Consider the following 17,566-nt stretch of genomic DNA (forward strand, 5'->3'; position numbering starts at 1 on the left):
TGCTTAGAAGATATCTAATGAGAAGAACCAGCACACCAGTGTAGTGCACTTCTGACTGTCGATGTGTTTTAAAACTTGGTGGGAGGTCTGACAGTTTCTGTTCTGGCTTCGCTGCTGGTTCAGCTGCTGGTCTCATTGGGCAGGTGGGTACTGCCATGTCATGATGGATACTGTACAGTACTTCTAAGCTATAGGCATGAGGTTTTTGCCTTGTGCATTGCATCTTGCCTTGGGCTTTTGCTGCAGTTTTCAGAACCGGCTGACTTGAGTGCCAGCTGGATGTGGAGTGAGGTAAGGTAGCTCTGCAAAAAGCCAGTTTATCAGGGAAGACTCGCACTGTCGTGTGCAAGATTTATTGTTTTGTCAAGACTTGAAAGACAAAACCAGCCTTCCCATTTCTGTTCTTCTGAACAGCAGTGGGAGTGTTTGATCCTGTTGGTGTCAATAAATAAATAAGCAACCATGAATAACAGACACTTGAGCCTTCCTCGTAACTATGACAACTGTGTCCTTGACAACTTCAGTACAATCATGGAGTTCCAATTACATCCTGTTATACACAAAGCCGTTAAGGTTATTAGAGGCATAAACAGCAAAAGCAACTGTCAGCTCATGAAGTGTCTTCTGGTAAAATCCATTTTGGTGGTAGATGCACGTTTCCCTTTGCAGATAGCTGTTGCTTGTTTGTTGTCAGTGCTGCTTGGTGGGAAGTGCCCTGGTGAGCTCTGCTCTCCAAGGACACACTCACTGTTCGTTCGTGAGAGTCACTCTTCTTGCTGTCTTTTTCAGCTGCTGCCTGATGTTGCGGGGTGCTTGTAACCACCTTTAATTTTCAAGTATGAGGCTGTGGCCTTTGGTTGACCAAGCCAGGCAAGGAGCAGCTTGTTTCTCTTTTCAGCGCCATCTCACGAGGACAGTGCTCGGTACTGTTCTTCCTGAAGTTGAGGTTTCGGCTCTGTTTTGTGCTGGGTTTATATAGGTGCTGGATGGAAAGTCTAATGCCAGTCTTATATGAACACTAGATGTAAATTACCTCGTAACAGGACTTTCCTATTGCTGTGATGATTTGAGATAGTGCAGTTCTCGCTAGAAATTCTTGGTGTGCTAGCAAACTTCTCTTACAAATGCTGTTGTAAGCTAATTCCATTTTTTTTTTCATAAATACACCTTTGGAAAAGAAAACTGTTGAACTAAAAGGATGTGTTGTATTCCATTGTGTGCACTCAGGCTTTCATAACTACGTGATCTATATTGAACTCTTAACTCTGCTTCTGGGACCAAGTGAATTGCAGTTAAATACATCAACATGCTGGCAGGCTTATTTATTTATTCACTTACTTTGTTGTTTACTACATTTAAGTGGCTAAAGCAGTAAGTCAGGTTTTCTAATGTTACTCTGTACCCTGTCAATAACAACTGTTTAAGTAATTCAATTTTTTCCTGCTTTGATCTATTGGATGTGGATACTCCCTGTCTGCCCGTTAAGTAATTCGATTTTTTCCTGCTTTGACCTATTGGATGTGGATACTCCCTGTCTGCCCAAGGGAGCGTGGGCTGGTACGTAATGACTGTGGTGCATTTTCAAACAGCGAGTGCTGCAGACAGTGGATCTTTTTGTGTAGATCCCGTGATGCCATTCGGTTGCCCTATTCTTCCTGTGTTTTCCCACTTCCAGGACGGCCACCTGAGTACTGCCGGGCTTTTCAACATTGTTCTTTTGTTTTAGTTACAGGAACCATAGCTGACTTGGCCTCTCAATTTGCAGTTTCTTCTGCTGTTAAAAACCAGATGCAGAAAATGCAATGCCAAAGCATGCTGAGCTGGGAACTTCTCACCGCTTTGAGAAACACCCTCCTTGCAAACCTTCTACACTAGCGCACCTCCAGGGCAGGCTGGGGTGTGGAAAGGGTGGGTTTGCTTTCAGGCGTAACGGTGGTGCTGCCCATGGGCTCCCAACAGAGAGGGGAAGCGTCTGCCTCTCTGTGGGATGGCAGAGCTTCAGGACCTTGGGCTGCTGCCCCTGTGCCCACCAGCAGACCTTGTGCAGCTTGCAAAGCGAACAAGCCTTGCGCTGTTTTCACATTGAGAAAGATCCAAGCAAACAGAAGTAAAAGGTATTTTGAGGTGGTTTACATTTCTCAACAATTAACACGTAGCACAATGATAACCTCGCTGCTGTGCACCACAGAAAAGTCAAGCGACGGAAAACAGCAAAGAAGGAATTAATTTGCCTTTATATCCCTGCTCCCCTCCCCACCAAAGACATTGTGAAGACTTGCGGAGTAATTGCAGTGTGCAGCTTGTGCTGCTGTTTCTAAACCACTTAATTGTTTTGGTTAAATGGGTTTGGAGCAGCTGAAGGACAGATGAATGTGCCCCCATGAATTTAAAACAGGTATCTGTGTCTTTGGCATGAGCTGCAAGAAAGAGACATGCAAATCTGCAGTGCTGACTTCTCATCTGTGTTTTGCAGTGTCTCTGCTTCACTTCTTACCTTTGCATCTATCCCAAGGATGCTTTCAGAGGCAGGTTTTTGCAAGCTGCAGTCTGAAATGCGGACGTCATGCTGCATTAGCTTCTCTACAAGCAAGCGAGAATGTTACATGAACTCCTAGTTCGTATATATTCGCTCTTGTATCTGGATCAAACCCCCCTGAATGTTGGGGTCTCTCTCTAATTTTATTTTTCCAGAGGTTCCCCCAAGAGACATAATCTTGTTAGCTCACAGGAACAATGTGTCTTTATTTGTTCACAATAGGCTGCTGCTATTGCTGCTGAATGACTGTTGTCATTCCTAGTAACAAATTTTGCCTGTCAGAAATAATCACTTGGTACAGAATTTTAAGAGCTGCTGTTGAAAAAATGCATCCGATTCCACATTGTGTGCATTTAAAAAATCCGCGTATCCTTTTGTTTCATGTGCTCAATAAACTGTACTGAGCTTCCTCTTTGAAAATAATTTTTTTTACTAAAAGAACATGACTGTGACTTAAACTGTATTTGCCAACACACGTTTATGTAATGCAAAATTACAGACAAAAATATATGCAAATATAGCTGTTTTGTCCAGTTATCTGTAACAATGGCCTTCGCCAGCTCAGCTGCCATTGGAGGAAAAGTCTTTAGAGAAGACTTTTAGAAATTTATTTTTCTGGAAAAGCCTCACTTTGAGGTCTAAGGTGGCTAGCATTTAATCACAAATCTAATCCAAACATTGTCCTTCACATCCCCTGTACAGTCTGATATCTGAAGCAGGTGGATGTATTTTGCCTAGATTTTAAAGAATCTGACGCGGTACGCGGATGCTCCAAAGCAGCAGTGGTGGTGGAGCGTAGCTTTGCTGCAGTTTTGCCACGTGCACGAGAGCCAGTTTCTGCTGGCTTGTGAACTGTGCTGCTGCTGCGTGCGGTGCTGGAACAGGCTAGGCCTGTGGGAACTGATCAAGAGATGGATTATGGAGGCAAAATTCAGTTGGTTATTTTGATAACTAAATAACACGTGCTTAGACAAATCTACCAACCACATCAGCTGTTGACATCCTGTGGGAGTTTGTGTATGTAATGGAGATGGAAAAGAAGTTGATTTTAGTTATACTCAAATGTTCTATTACATGATTTATTCTGACTCTGGACTAGAAGATGGTAAAACTTTTTATATAACAACTGTCAAGGAAAATTAGGGCTAAGCTACTTTATTTTTAAACTTCTTGCAATAATGTTTTTCTACAAGTATTTCAGAAAGCCAATACCATTTCAAATATTTTTTGAGCTTTTTATTAATTTTGTATTTTAACTATTAAATGACTTATGATAAACAGTAAATATGAATAAAGATAAAATAACGTCTGGGAGCAAAGACATAGGAGCGGGTCACCTAGGGAAGGAAGAGTAGGAACCACTGCAGGGAGACCTGGACACCAGTGGGTGCGACCACGTAGCGCGGCTGGAAGGTATGTTTGATTTGTATGTGAAGAGGCATCTCATCATTGTGGGGAAGGCAGATCAGTCAGTTTGTAGCAAAACAGCCACAGGAGATGACTGAAGGGGAGTAGAATGATGAAGTAAACCTCGGTGGGTTGTTTTAGTCTTCTGTCGTAGGTATGTTTGCACTGCTCCCTTTGTTAGTTCCTGCAAAGCTACGTTCATGTTAGCTTTTAACAGGCTCCTAGAGACTTTTAAAAAGAAATACTTCACAGTGCAAACTTAAGGAGGGAACTGTAGATTGCAGAAGTACAGAGCAGATAAATAGCTCTGAGCAGAGGACATCAATCAAGGCAGTTAATCATTGTGAGAGATGCTGGGCTGATTCACCCTTTAACAGCTTTTTTTCCACAGTGGTAGTCTCACTGACTTGGACTCACATTTGTTTTTTCCTAGAGGATGGCCATAATGAGATAATAAATGTATGGTATTGGGATATTTCTTTAGACATTAACTATGCAAAAGTTAGCACAACAAAAGAAAGAAGCTGAGAGTGAAAAAATAATGAATGAATTAAATTAATCTTGTCTTGTAAGTGAAGCTAATCTTTTCTGAAAAAAATTAACTAGTTCCCTCTACACTGCTGATCCGAAACCTTACAAAGCTAATTTAGCTTTTTCCAGCGTGCGCACAAACGTTGCGCAAGTGTTTGCTCACCTTGGCAGATTTCAAAATACCTTGAATTTTAAATTGAACTGAGAGCAAACTAAGTGAAACCAAGTGATACGTTGATTGGCTGGGAAGGCACAGGAATTTTCTTTGTACGCGAGTATTAATAGTTCCATGAATTAATGGATCTCTGTAGGCAAGGAGTTTTTTGTTTTCTTTTGCTTCTTTGAAAAAGCTCAAGCGTGAAGGAAAGCAAATGGTGTCTTGGCTAAAAACAAAACAGAAATTACATTTCTGATATATTAGTGTTGGGTAAGAGGTACTTCCTGTCGTGGTAGCAATAGATCACCTGCTTCCCTGCCGTCTAGTCCTCAGCATCTGTTTGCATATTTTATTAATAGCATAGGAATGATGTACGCAGTAAGCTGTGATCTGTCTCTGCTGGAAGATCAGCTCTAGTCTCAAGGCATATTTGTTAAACGGGGTTCTTCCCAGGAGGTTTACAGATAACAATGACATTTCATTTGGACAGCAAGCCTCGGTCCGTTGCTACTAGAGAGTCTGCACCCACTGGGGGTGGAGGGACATCCAGTGAGGTGAAAAATGTCAGCTTGGTCTCCTCTTTTGGCAAAAAAAGGCCTCTAGTGTCTTTCATAGAACACGGGGTACCACACTTCTAAGTGTAAAGTTTTACTTTAACCTGTGTCCTGGATAATAATTCAATGACCTGTTTTATCTATGTATGACTTCCAGCCAGGCTTTCTGCACAGGTGATCTAGAGTGAAGAAGAAGTCATATTATTGTTCATGCAGCTTGACTTTACAAGGTCATTTATGTTTAACTAGCTGAGGCAGAATCACAGAAGAGCTGAGGTTGGAAGGGACCTCTGGAGGTCATCTGGTCCAACCCTCTACTCAAGCAGTGTCACCTAAAGCACATGTTCAGTTTCTTTGGATTGACATTAGAGAAAGGGGAAATTGAAATGAATGACACAGTAATAGTGGCTGCATCCATAGGGATGTGAATAAGTGTTTGCTTTTCTTTTTTTCCAGAACATCAGCCAGAAGGAAATCTCTCAAGATTGAGTCTTTTTGAGTAAAGAAAAGATAAAATGGCATCAATGTTGCTTAGTCGACAGCTGACCTGTTGCCTGCAGCAAAACTCCAGGCTGCTTATATGTGGTAAGTGCCTTTTTAATATTTTCTTGGTTTGTATTTGGTAAGCATTCACTTTAGGCTGCTGCAGAAAATTCCAGTGTGAACATTGCTGGAGTTTGTGTGGTAGTGTTCAATCTTCCAAAACTTGAAGAATACGATGTTCTGCGTCTTAGATAACGATGCAGTTGTAGTCCAGAAGTGGCCCACAAAGGTGCTGTGGTGGTTTGTGTGGGTTTTTTTGTTGTTGTTTTTTTGTTTTGTTTTGTTTTGGTTTGTTTTTTGGTTTTGTTTTTTTTTTAATCCTGCAAGAAAAGAACTCATTTAGTTAAGAATTTGCCCTGTGAACAAGCTAACTGAAACAAATCTCTTCAGCCCTTGGAACTCTGCTCTTAGAGAGCAGCTTTCTGATACTACACGGTGCAGAGATGAAACAACTATTTACCAAAGTTAGCCTTTTTTACTTTGTGCTATGTAGCTAGACTCTGCCTGTCTTCCTTTGGGGGGGGGGGGGTTGTATGACTGACATGAAGGGGTGGCCCTCCCTGGGAATGTGTGTTTCTGCCTGTAGTTAGCTCTAGGGCAAAATAAAAATCTACCACACAGCATCAAGCTGCTTTCTCCTAAGTACATAACGACAAGTTCTTGCTTGGCCCTGGCTTGTAACTCGGCATGCATTTGTGTATATTAAGCCTGCAAGCTCTATGAAACAGATGTAAAAACTAAATTTCTCTTGACTTTGTTGGACAAAACAGTGTAGGATGTAAGATCTAGCATCCATTTCATGTGTTCTTATACTGAACACAGTATGACTGGATGGCTGTTTCTGTGGCCGAGTAAAAATTAATGTTTCTTCTCTCCTCCAGCCCATCTTCTGCAGTGCTGCTGTGCTCCTCCTGCCACTGCCAGGCAAACACAGAACCCTTCCATTTGCTCAGAAACTTAAACATGATTGATTTCCTTTTAAATAATACACTTTGGGGAGCAACTGACCTTTGGCTAAAGAACACAAAGCCTGGTCTTGTAACTATTGGAAAAGTATTAGGTCAGTGTTTCAGCACAGGATGCGCTTCAATTTATGGGAGTGACGCACTGGTTATGTGCGCTGTGCAGGAGCAGTGATCACTTGGTCGGTGGTGGACAATGGAAAGTGCTGGCAGCAACCAGCCCTTTGTTAGTTGTCAGTTCTTTGAGCTAATCTGCCATCTCGGTATTGTTTAATGCTCCCTGTCCCTCCCAGTGTCTTGCGCACTTCTGCGCTGCTCCCCAACCACAAAGACAAATACATCACAGTGGTGCAAGATACTGAGGTCACGGGAGGGCAGATGCACTAACTCTTCCTTTCTCACCATTCCAATGAGGGAGTGTAGGTCTTCAATAAGAAAGGAAAGCATCTCTGGGCTCCATCAATCCATCCTTGCTTTCAGGAAACTTCTAAGTGGGAAAGCCTGCTAAAATATTGAAGCGAGGAATAGAGGGCTTTGGCTGCAGGTTGTATGACAGACCTGTGGCCTTTGGGACTGAATGCTTTGTGTGTGTGTCCAGAGATGGAGCAAGAGGAGAACCCCTCACCAGGAGGAACTGTATCCTGGCAGTTTTTTAGCCTGCAACATTCCTGGCTGACAGAATAGTGAGGAGGCTCTGACACTTAGAGCAGAACTTGGCGCTTCAGGCTGTTTTTCTGGTGAGCCCCAGCTAAGGTTACAGTGCCACTGGTCTCTGCTGGCTTGTAGGGGAATGCTGTTGTTGGGAAATGCTGAGGGCAGTGTCCAGGAGCGCTCTGCTCCAGGGTGCTCTCCTCCAGGGTATATTTGAGCATTCAAGTTCAGAGCTTTGCAGACTGAAAACGAGATTTGTACATTACTCCACCAGAAATCCCACAGTGCCATTGGGTCTGCTAAATTGTTTTCAATGGATACTGAAATGACAGGGTTTGCAAAGAGGGATGGAGGTGAAGAAGAGGAGAGGAGAGATAGCCTCTTGGTAGAAGTCTCTGTGTCTGTGGGCTGTCGTGTTTCAGTTGTGTGTATGCATTAAGCATAATAATCCTCTTCAGCTTGAATCTATGATAAAATTATTTACAGAAAGACTTTTTTTTTATCCTTGATTATTTCTAATTTTTAAAGCGAACCTGGGAATCAGCATTGTGCTGACCCTGGGCATGAAATAAAGTGGTTACTGACCAAAAAGGGGCATGTGAAAAGGATGTTGGCAAGTTTGCAGTCACTGCAGCAAAGAATTACATACACATTCACTGTTGTAAAACATGTGGGAACTAAGCTTTATATTAATCAAAATATTTCTAGGAGCCTTTTTTCTAGTTGTATGTGGGGGTTAGTGTTTAATTCTAATTAATATGGATTTCAAGCCTTCAATCTTTTAAGGAACATGGGAAAAAAGATAAGTGTCTGGTTGGAGAATCTTTTTTTACTTAACCATCGCTTGTAGTGTTCTCATTACTAACAGTGCTAGCCTGTGGCAAGCTAACTAGACAGGGAAAATGAAAATCATTTCAGTTGATCAAAATGTAAAAGCTAAGCAAAACGTATGCAAGTAATTTGTCACTTAAATCTTCCCCAAAAATGTGAAGCCTGTAAGCATTTGGAGTCCTTACACCTTCCTTAAAAATAAGCCTTGATCAGGTCTGGGTTTATTTTCCTTATGTATTCAGTCTACTTGATAATTTGCCCTTGAAGATAAAGTTCATTAGAATTTGAAGGATGGCAGAAGAACGACAGCAGACTGAGTAGCTAGCCTAATCTTTTTTTTTACAGACTCCTGTGTAGTGCTGTCAGTACAGTAAGAGCCAGGCAGATCTGTCAGAGGCGGCTGATGCTGGTGAAGTGACGATGTACCTCTGCATTACGTCTCACCTGAATTGTGTTCGGTTGCTACTGTCAGCCCCCTGTGCTGCAAAGTGATCACAGCTGATAGTCGGAATGTAAATACTCATTGCTCTTTGTGCCAGCCCTGGTTTTATTGGCTGTGCCACTGTAGCAGGAAAGCTGTTCCTTTGGCATGCTTTGGGGGCAGATGAAGATGCAGTCGGTCGTTAGCTGGTACGGTGGTACCATAATTGTGAGGACAGGCTGGGACTCTAGAGATCTAGGTTCAGTTTCCTACTGATTACCCCCAGGGGTTGAATTCATCTTTGAATCTTGAACTGGAAAGCACGCCAAAAGGCCAGTCTTCTGCCTTGAGGTATCATCAATTCACATTAGTGCATGTCCATGCATTTCGAGGATGCTGACCTGTTCTTAAAGGCCCCCAGCAGCACGGCTTCTGCAGTGTCCCCAGGCAATCTGCGGCATTGCTGAACTGACTTCACCTTTCAAACTTTTTTCAAATATTTAACCTCATTTTCAAAACAGGGAAAAAAGAAAAGCTTTACTATTTGTCCAGCCCTCAAAGACCTGGAAGCTGGAACATTTATTTTTTCTTTGTAGCAGCCTTTTATGTATTTGAAATATTTTACCTCCCCCAAGACCTAATGTTTTTTCTCAACTGGTCTAAATACTGTTTCAGTGTCTCCTTGTAGGTCTAGTTTTATTCCTCCAGATTCTCTGCACTTTTATTGCAATGCCTTAAATGGAGTGTCTCTGGTTGAGGCTGTACCTCAGCTATCTCTGCCTGTTTCCTATCTCTCTTCAGAGGATTCAGAGGATGCTTTATCTCACAGGTGTGCTGCAGTAAAATCTGAGAGATGTTCATGTTAATTATTGACTTGTCCTCATCACAGTTACCAGAAAGAGGCTGGAAAGCCATAAGAAAGATTTACTCGCAGTCCTACTTTTGTCTCCAGTATTAATCCTCAGTAGGACTTTTAACTTTTTTTTATTCAGTTTGTAGATTAGGAGCTTCCTTAGGAAATCAGAGAGAACAACCTGTGTGAGGGATGTGTGGGAGAAGAAAGGATCACTTCCCTTCACTGGATTGTAGAGAACATGGACTTGAGGTCAGGTGCAGCTGATGCCGTGGGAGCTGGCCATTGGCAACTGGAGTGCCACCTCTCCCACTGGTCTGAGGAACTGTTACTTTTCTGTCTGATCAGATGTTCCCACAAGCTGAGATATATAAAAATGTTCAAGCAAAAATCTGTTGTTGGAAGGAGGCTCTGCTACAAAGCTAAGTTTGGACTTCAGTTCTTACTTCCTTGAGTAAGGCCTTCATTCCTATCTAACTTTCTTGTTCTTTCTGTGCCACAAAAGCTGTTTTCCCACCTGGATGTTCCTCGTGGCTGTTCATCTCTAGAGGTGTCCTGATGGGCTCTTGTAGCTGTTTCTCTGGTCTGTTGTGCTGCAAATGAGGAAGGATATTATGACTGATTCAGATCACAAGATCTACAAGAAAAGAAGGAGTTGGATGCTCCTGTAACTCTGATGAAGAGTTGAGTTGGGATTATGCTGTGATGGGGCGAGGGAACTGTTCTTACTCTTTCTCATGGGAGCTTCCATTTCTGTACAGCCTGTTTGGTATGGGATTTTTTCTTTGTGGAGAATCCTGTTCCAATAAAGTCTCCAGTGTGTATGTGGGAGTACTGAAATACAGACAGTCTCCTGTGGAAGAGCTGCTGATCTCACAGCGTAAGCACTCTGTAAATAGCAACCTCAGTTTTCACAATATTATGCAATGGCAATGTTCGTTTTCCAAACATCTCTAGCTAGCCTGGCCTTTTGCCATTCCATTTCAAGATCTGTTAGTAACAGATTCTACTTGCAGCACCTAAAAGAGGACTTGGGGGGAAATCACAGTCCTCCTACTTTTGGCTGTTATGAGCCTCCACGCTCTAAAAATTCTGTCTGGAAGGTGGTTTGATAGACGCTGTGGAGTGGAAGGTAAAGGCACGCAAGGGAGATTGCCTTTCTGCACTTGCCCAGGGCAGCAGTGCTATGGCACGTCATGTGCCTCCTTGGGGACCGGAGAGCTTTCACTTGACACTCAACATTTGAGAGATCTGGTATTGCAGCAATTTATTTTCACCTATCTTCTTTTCTGTTGTTTTTTTTCCTTGTGGTAGTTCCTTCTCTTAATTACACTGATGTAATTTCAGTGCCTCCACTGGATTTTCTCACAGGTAATATCCAGTTGTTGTACACTCAGGAACTGTGCTTAGATGTGGTCAAACATACCAGAGGTTTAAGCACTTTCTAGCCCTGCGCTGAACCTGTTAGCAGAGATCACTACCTAGCACAGAGACCTGCTAACAGTAGTGCTCTTTGTGACTAACAACATCGCAAAACGTGAGAAGGCTGTACTTACACTAACTGTGTTGCTATAGCAGTGAGAGACACCTGGTGAGTGATGAGGGTAGCACAGAAAAGAGAAGTTGGAAAATTAGCTTTTCTGTCTGCTAGCAAATTATGACATCCTGTTAGATGAAAAGGAAGGCTGTGGCAATTTGCTGAGGTTACTCAAGTGTTTAGAAAGATGATGTGTGTTGCATGGAGCTTTGAGAAGTTTGGAAGACGAAAGAAAAGTAGAATTTAACTTATTGTACCCACCCTCTTTAAATGGGATGGGTAGAAAATTCTCTCCAAATCATTCAGCTGATGTGCTCTCTGATAATTATGTTCACTAATAGCACACATGTTTGGTTTTTTACTTTTGCTATGATGTGAAGAGACAGCGTTGTTTGCCAGGGAAAGGAGGGTGCTGTTCTGGTCATGTTAGCTAAATGTAATTTAAAGAGCTTTCCTCATGCTTCTTTACAGATGAACACTCTGCTGTATGTAGCCCATTACCTCTACACACTTTTAAGGTGAGAGCTGAGGTCATGTTGTTTGGTCCTGTTCTTAGGTTACACTAATATAACACAAGAAACCCTTTTGCTATTGCAGTGTGATCATCGACCTCAACAGAAAGTCAGTGGATTGTCATTGTCCATTGGCTCAAGAGCATCACTTTAAACATCTCTAGGTACTGATTTACACACAAGTTATAGTGTTATATGAATTTAAGAATATTAACATAAAATTATGTTGTTTTTTTAAAAAAAAATCTGTGAGGATGTTTAGGCCAATAGTATATTTTTGTTGAGCTTTCATCTTTTCTTTTGAAGAAATTTTAAAATAAAAAAGCCACACATCCATCGTGGTGTCTGCATGGAAGAGTTGGAGCAGTACAGGTACATCAGTATCGACAGTGACAGGTTACCATGTGCCTATGCTGTCTGTCCATCAGTGACAAAGTCATAATAGACATCCACACTGCGGAGATTGGTTGGAGAGCTTCAGTTCCCCATTTGGGGAAATATGGGTCTCACTTGTCTTTGTGGCATTTTCTGTATTCTGGATCTTTTATTATGAGGGTAATGCTGGTAGTTCAGTGAAGAACCAACCACCAGGGATTCTTAATTCTTAAAAATACCTTGTTTGGACACAACAAGAGTCTCGGTTTTTATCTGTCCCATCTCTACTGTCTTTTGGAGAGGCAAAGTAGTGTTCAAAACCAAGACCTGATGTGCAAACGTCTAAACTCCTAAGTATCAAATTGAAGGAGCCTGAGTTATGGGGTGACTTCAGGGTTTCTGTTGCAGGGTAAGTTGATATTAAAAAGTCAAACAGGATTAACTTGCACTAAGCTGTAAAGTACATTGAGTACCTTCAAGACAGAAGTGCCAGCTGAGCAGAGCACACTGCAGCTTTCTAGGGGATGAAACACTACAGGGAGTGATTTGATTTACTTGCATTGTTAGGAGAATGCAATACTGACACTTGGGATGGGGGCAAGCAAGAGAGACAGAGCATGGCCTCAGCTGAAATCCTCCTCAAGGCAAAACAAAGCCAGTATTGATGCGGCCAGCCATCACGCAGTGTCCAAGTTCTTGGAAAAGCCTTTGCAGGAGAGCGAGCTGCTTACCAGAGCTGTGCTCCGTGTGCAGGGCCGCAGGCGCCTGGAAGCAAGAGGAGCGCTCGTGCCCTGCGGTTATTTGGGGCTTCGAGGATGGAGTGTTGCAGAGTATCCAGAGCAAGGGATGCCAAAAAGCTGGTGAGTCTTCACGCAGGGGGTGGCCAGACCATCACTCTGGTGTCGGTGCCTTTTGCGAGTGATCTGAGCTGTCTTCACACAGGGGGTGGCCAGACCATCTTTCACCAGCACTCTGGCGTCGGTGCCTTTTGCGAGTGATCTGAGCTCCAGGCTTTGCCTGTGTAATAAGGGCAGCCTGGGAGACCAGAATGAAATGGGCCGTCTGACGGAGCAGGGCTGCGGCAGTACCTCTCTGGTTGTTAAACTCTGCAGCGTTGAGCTGTGCGGGAGTCCTTAGCTAGTAAAACCTGCTGTGCTTCCTTTTGTTTCATTTTAATGAGCATTTGGACAGGTCCCTGAGCACTGAGGTAGCATTAGGCTTCAAAAGTCTTCAGCCGTGTGGCAATAAGTCAGTTTGTTTTCTTGCTGTTAACGTGCTCTTGGATGAGGAGAGCTCTTTATGTGCGAGTGCCAGTGTGCTTCAACCCGTGTGTGCCGATACAAGTCACACAGACTGAGCTCTTTGCAGGAGCCGGCCATATAGACTATCATTAAAATTTCTGATCAGAGACCCAATTTACTTGAATAGGAATAGGGGAGGAAAAAAAGAGTTAAAAGGGGGGAAGCAGGGGAGCCACGGTTTTGTGTTCTTAAAATTTGGGTTGTTTTGTTTATTTTTAACCAGCCCTGTGAACAAGTGTGCATCAAGTGTGCATATCTCATGAGTAGTGAAGTGGGCTGTTTGGAATAGATCTGTTGACCTTGCTAGAGGTGGTGTGAGTTTGTGCCAATCATTTATGTTATACTCTCAAAGGGAGAAGAGCTTCATTAAAAAATAAGAAGTTTGAGGTTTAACTCCACTTTGGTTTTAGCTTTTGCTATCAAAGCCTTTGTTAGTGTGTTGAGGTTTCAGGTTTTTGAGGGTTTTGTTCTAGCTTGTGTTCTTCATCCTCTACCTAAGAGGAAGAAAAACCCCACTTTTCAAAATCCTTTAATCTGGTAACACAGGGCATTTTCATTTTATTTATAGCAAGCTGTTCCTTCAAATTCAAACCACAGTGTTTGCCTGAGCTAGGAGGTGGAACGACTCTTTGGCAAGTGTAAGGATCAGTAAATGGGTATAACTGCCATTATACTGGCGTTAATAAAACGAGATACTCTGTGGGCTCCTGAAAACAAGGATATAAAATTAAATTTGAATCAGTGAATCATCCTAGAAACCACTTGCTTATAGAGCCTGATGACATTTAGCAGGCTTTGGGAGGTAACAAGCAAATGAAGGGAAACCTGTCACTTGTGTTGCTCATTTTTCAGATGGCTCTCGTTTGCAGATTGTGGTTTGGATAAGCTGCTCCTGAAGCTGTTTAAAAAAAATTTCACACATTACTAATTTGATAAAAATTATCTTTAAAACAACACTTTTTCTGGGAAGACCCATATGTTTTAGTTTCACTTGACCAATCTTTGCTGTACGTGAAAACCTGTCTGTTGCTAGACACGAGCTCTGCCAGTGTGAATTGGCACAGCACTGCGCAGCAAGGTGCCGTTTGGTTTTAATCCCTCGTTGGTGCCCTTAGCAAATATCTAATCCAGCATACCTAGGCAAAAGAGGCTGCGGCATGGACAGCAGCAATAAGATTATGATCTCCAGAGCAGGCTGACTGGTTTTGGTCTTTGTTTGTTACACAGCCTGGCTGATGGAAGCAACCTCCTTGACTTGTGGTGTTAAGTTAGGACAACAGTAAAATATTCTCCAAATGAATTCCCTGTTGTACAGCTCTGTAAATCTGTGTGCTGTTGTAACGGAGACTGTGCCCTTTGCAATAGCCACAACAGAACTTTCTTAGAGAAATAATTAAATTTGTGTTTAGTTTAGAATTCTCATCTGTTAAAATATTTCACGGATTGTCCTTTAGGGAGGTGGAAGAGGGAAAATGTTATCCACACCTTACAGGTGATGGCCAGGAAATCTTGACTGTTGGTCTCAGTTCCAGAGCGGGGCAGTCAGGCTTCTGGCATGTTAACAGGAGTGGTTTGGTTTTTCACAAAAGAGGAAATCTTTACTCACTGTCCAAACAAGTCCATTTTTATGATAACTCGGTTAAAAAGGCCAAAGAAGGCAGCGTGCCTGTGTAAGCTGCTGCTTGGGATGGGAGACGGAGGGGAAGACACGGTAGCACGAGGTCTCTGGCAGCAGAGCACCAGGCAGGGCTGGGCAGGAGGAGGATGAGGAGGACCATGCGTGCAGGTCGGAGTTCACCCATCTTAACTTTGCACTGTGTCAATTCCAAGAATGCTGCTGGTTTTCCGTATCTTTCCTGTCACTGCTGACTACCCAAATGGCCTATACATTCTGTGCCTCTCTTGGCGCTTTCCCCTTTATCATACCAAGTAGCACCCAGAGCCTTGGGGAGAAGAGGACACAGGAGAAGGAGACATGTTTGCTGCTGGTTTGCTGTGATCTCCATCAGGGAAGGAGCAGGGGGCACAAAAGGGTCAGTTTGGTTTGTTTTCCCCTTTTAGACTTCATAGGGTGTCTTCTAAATCTGCAGCTTTATTGGCTATGGATTGTGTTGCTTTTGATCTTTTATCTGCAGTAGCTTTTTTCCCCATTGGAGCAATTGTCATGCGGTCCCCGATTTCCATGAACGCTAAACAGAATGACACAAAAGTGAAGTGGTGTTGCTGTAACAAAACCTATTAATAGCTTTGCGGAGAGGCACTGACGCATCTCAGATAGAACACTTGGAATTAAAGCTGAGGAGAATTATCATCTCTGCAGACTGTTTTCCCAAAATGTGCAGTGAATTTTAAGTGCTCAGTTAGAGATGCTTTCAAAGGGCTGTGAGTTTTCAATAAAATGTTTAAGATCAGGTTTGCCTGAGACTTCTCAACTTGGGCTTACCCAAACTGAGAAAAACATTTCTAAATCTCTGTTGAAAATGTTGGCCCAGTGGCTTTGTTCAAACACTGCTGAGCAGTTTCTATTTTTCTGATAAATATTTGTTCTATTTGACACCTGTTGTTTCCAAACAAAAAACATTTTTAGTGCCTTTCTGAAACACAACCCTGGCAGCGAGAGGTGGTTGTGGCCGGGATCGCCATGGGGCTGGTGCTGTTGGGTTCCCGGGGGCAGTGCTGCCCCGGTGCTCTCCGGGGGGTGCTGCCCGGCCTCCCTGCATCTCCCTTCCGGGGCCTCGGCCAGAGGGGATGCGTCGCATCGTTCCAGCGTTCGGCAGCGCTGCCCCAGTGCAGTGCCGTGCTGGTGGATGGTAACTTCAGACTGTGCGGCTCTGGGTCACCCCCGGCAAGAGCTGACGCAGACTTCAGCGGTGAGCACGGTGCTCTGAACTGCAGCTCGGCTTTCCACTGGTGGGAGGGGGAGCTCAGGATCTTCATTTTGGGTTTTCCAAATTGCACCAACTTAAAATGCCTGTCACAGACTAGTGATGCCCATGGGTGTTGGTCTGGTACAAGTGTGATAGCCCGAAGTTAAGCTTATTAAGGTTAATTTGTTGATGATATCATGCTGGGTAAGGGCTTGCAGGCGCTTCATGACAAGAATGTAAAGAACGTTAGTTTAGGTCAACGCTTCACTCCAGTGTACAGAGCAAGCTCTTGCTGTTTACCTTGACATAGGTCGAGCCTCTACTTCCTTTGTTGCAAAGGTACAATTCCATATTATCCTATAATCCCCTTATGGAATATATACATGTTTGGAATATATGCTTACCAGAACTGTCTCTGTCATATCAACTATGCCTAAACCCTCTATTTTGAAACAGTTCCTTCAGAAATGGGAGCAGAGCCTGTTACTGATGAAGCACGGGAAATTTTTGCTTTTTGGTTTCATTAAGATGTGGAGTTCATTATGATTCCTCAGTTACACACATGGATAACAAACAGCAAGGTCAGAGGCAGGATCAGAGGAAACACCTGACACTATTTTGACCCAGATTTCAGAGCTGCAGTGCAGGATGCTGGATTCATGTGAGATTTTGGATTTATTTTAAACACAGCCATTTATCTTTGAGACACAAATATTTCCCAGTGTTCGCTGAGCTATTGCAGAACATCACAATGTTTTTTACCTGTGGACTCCATCAGATTTTTTGGCCATTAGTGACAGCAAATGAAACCAACTCTGAACAGGAGTGGGGAATTCACAGCAAAGGCTTGCTCCAAGCATAATGGACAGACTCAGCAACAGGGATGGAACAGATGTGCTCTTAGTCCTCCTGACCTTTACAGTAGGATTTGCTTCTGTTTCTCTAGGGTTGCCTTGTCACTTGAATTTTTTTAAAGCCACCTCACTGGTATTAGTTTTATTTAACACTTGTCGAAAATGAGATATTTAGTTCACTTCAAGTAATTGGTGTCATCTGTCAAGTGTTCTCAGCCAGGTAAGGCATGGATATTTATTCTGACAGGAGAGCACAGAAAATATGGGCTGTATTCAGCTCTTCATGGGCTGTACTCAGGTTTTCATTATTTCTTACAGGACACAGATATATCAGTCAAGCTGCAGCTAAAATTGATGTGGATTTTGATTATGATGGACCCCTAATGAAGACAGAAGTTCCTGGACCACGATCTAGAGTACGTTCCCAAAGTAGAATGGCTTACATTTTTTTTCTTTATCTGTGTTTAACTTGCTAGAAAACAAATTTCGTTCCAAACCTTAAATCTGATATGGGTAAACATATCAAGATGCTGAGAATGCAAAGTTCCTGAATGAAATGCCCCTCTCTGAGAGAGGGATCTGAGTCTCAACTGCCAGCTTCCCGTATGAAGTAATTGAAAGCAGAAGACCATGAGTTTGATGAAACATCTCCTCAGACTTGGTTACTTGTGCTC

At 43.0% G+C, this 17,566-nt stretch overlaps 1 protein-coding gene across 1 annotated transcript in view; it reads left to right on the plus strand.

Moving 5' to 3' along the window:
* Positions 1-5,664: 5,664 nt before the first annotated feature.
* Positions 5,665-17,566, plus strand: part of LOC104465831 (4-aminobutyrate aminotransferase, mitochondrial-like) — a gene marked incomplete at its 3' end in the record, with an annotated part of 13,154 nt that continues 1,252 nt past the window's right edge. The window contains exons 1-2 of the mRNA XM_010079033.1: positions 5,665-5,770; positions 17,211-17,308. Coding sequence (XP_010077335.1) covers positions 5,701-5,770; positions 17,211-17,308 — 168 coding nt within the window. The remainder of the gene's footprint in view (positions 5,771-17,210; positions 17,309-17,566) is intronic.

The sequence above is a fragment of the Pterocles gutturalis genome, unplaced genomic scaffold (assembly GCF_000699245.1).
Source record: "Pterocles gutturalis isolate BGI_N339 unplaced genomic scaffold, ASM69924v1 scaffold29718, whole genome shotgun sequence".
Taxonomy (NCBI): Eukaryota; Metazoa; Chordata; class Aves; order Pterocliformes; family Pteroclidae; genus Pterocles; species Pterocles gutturalis.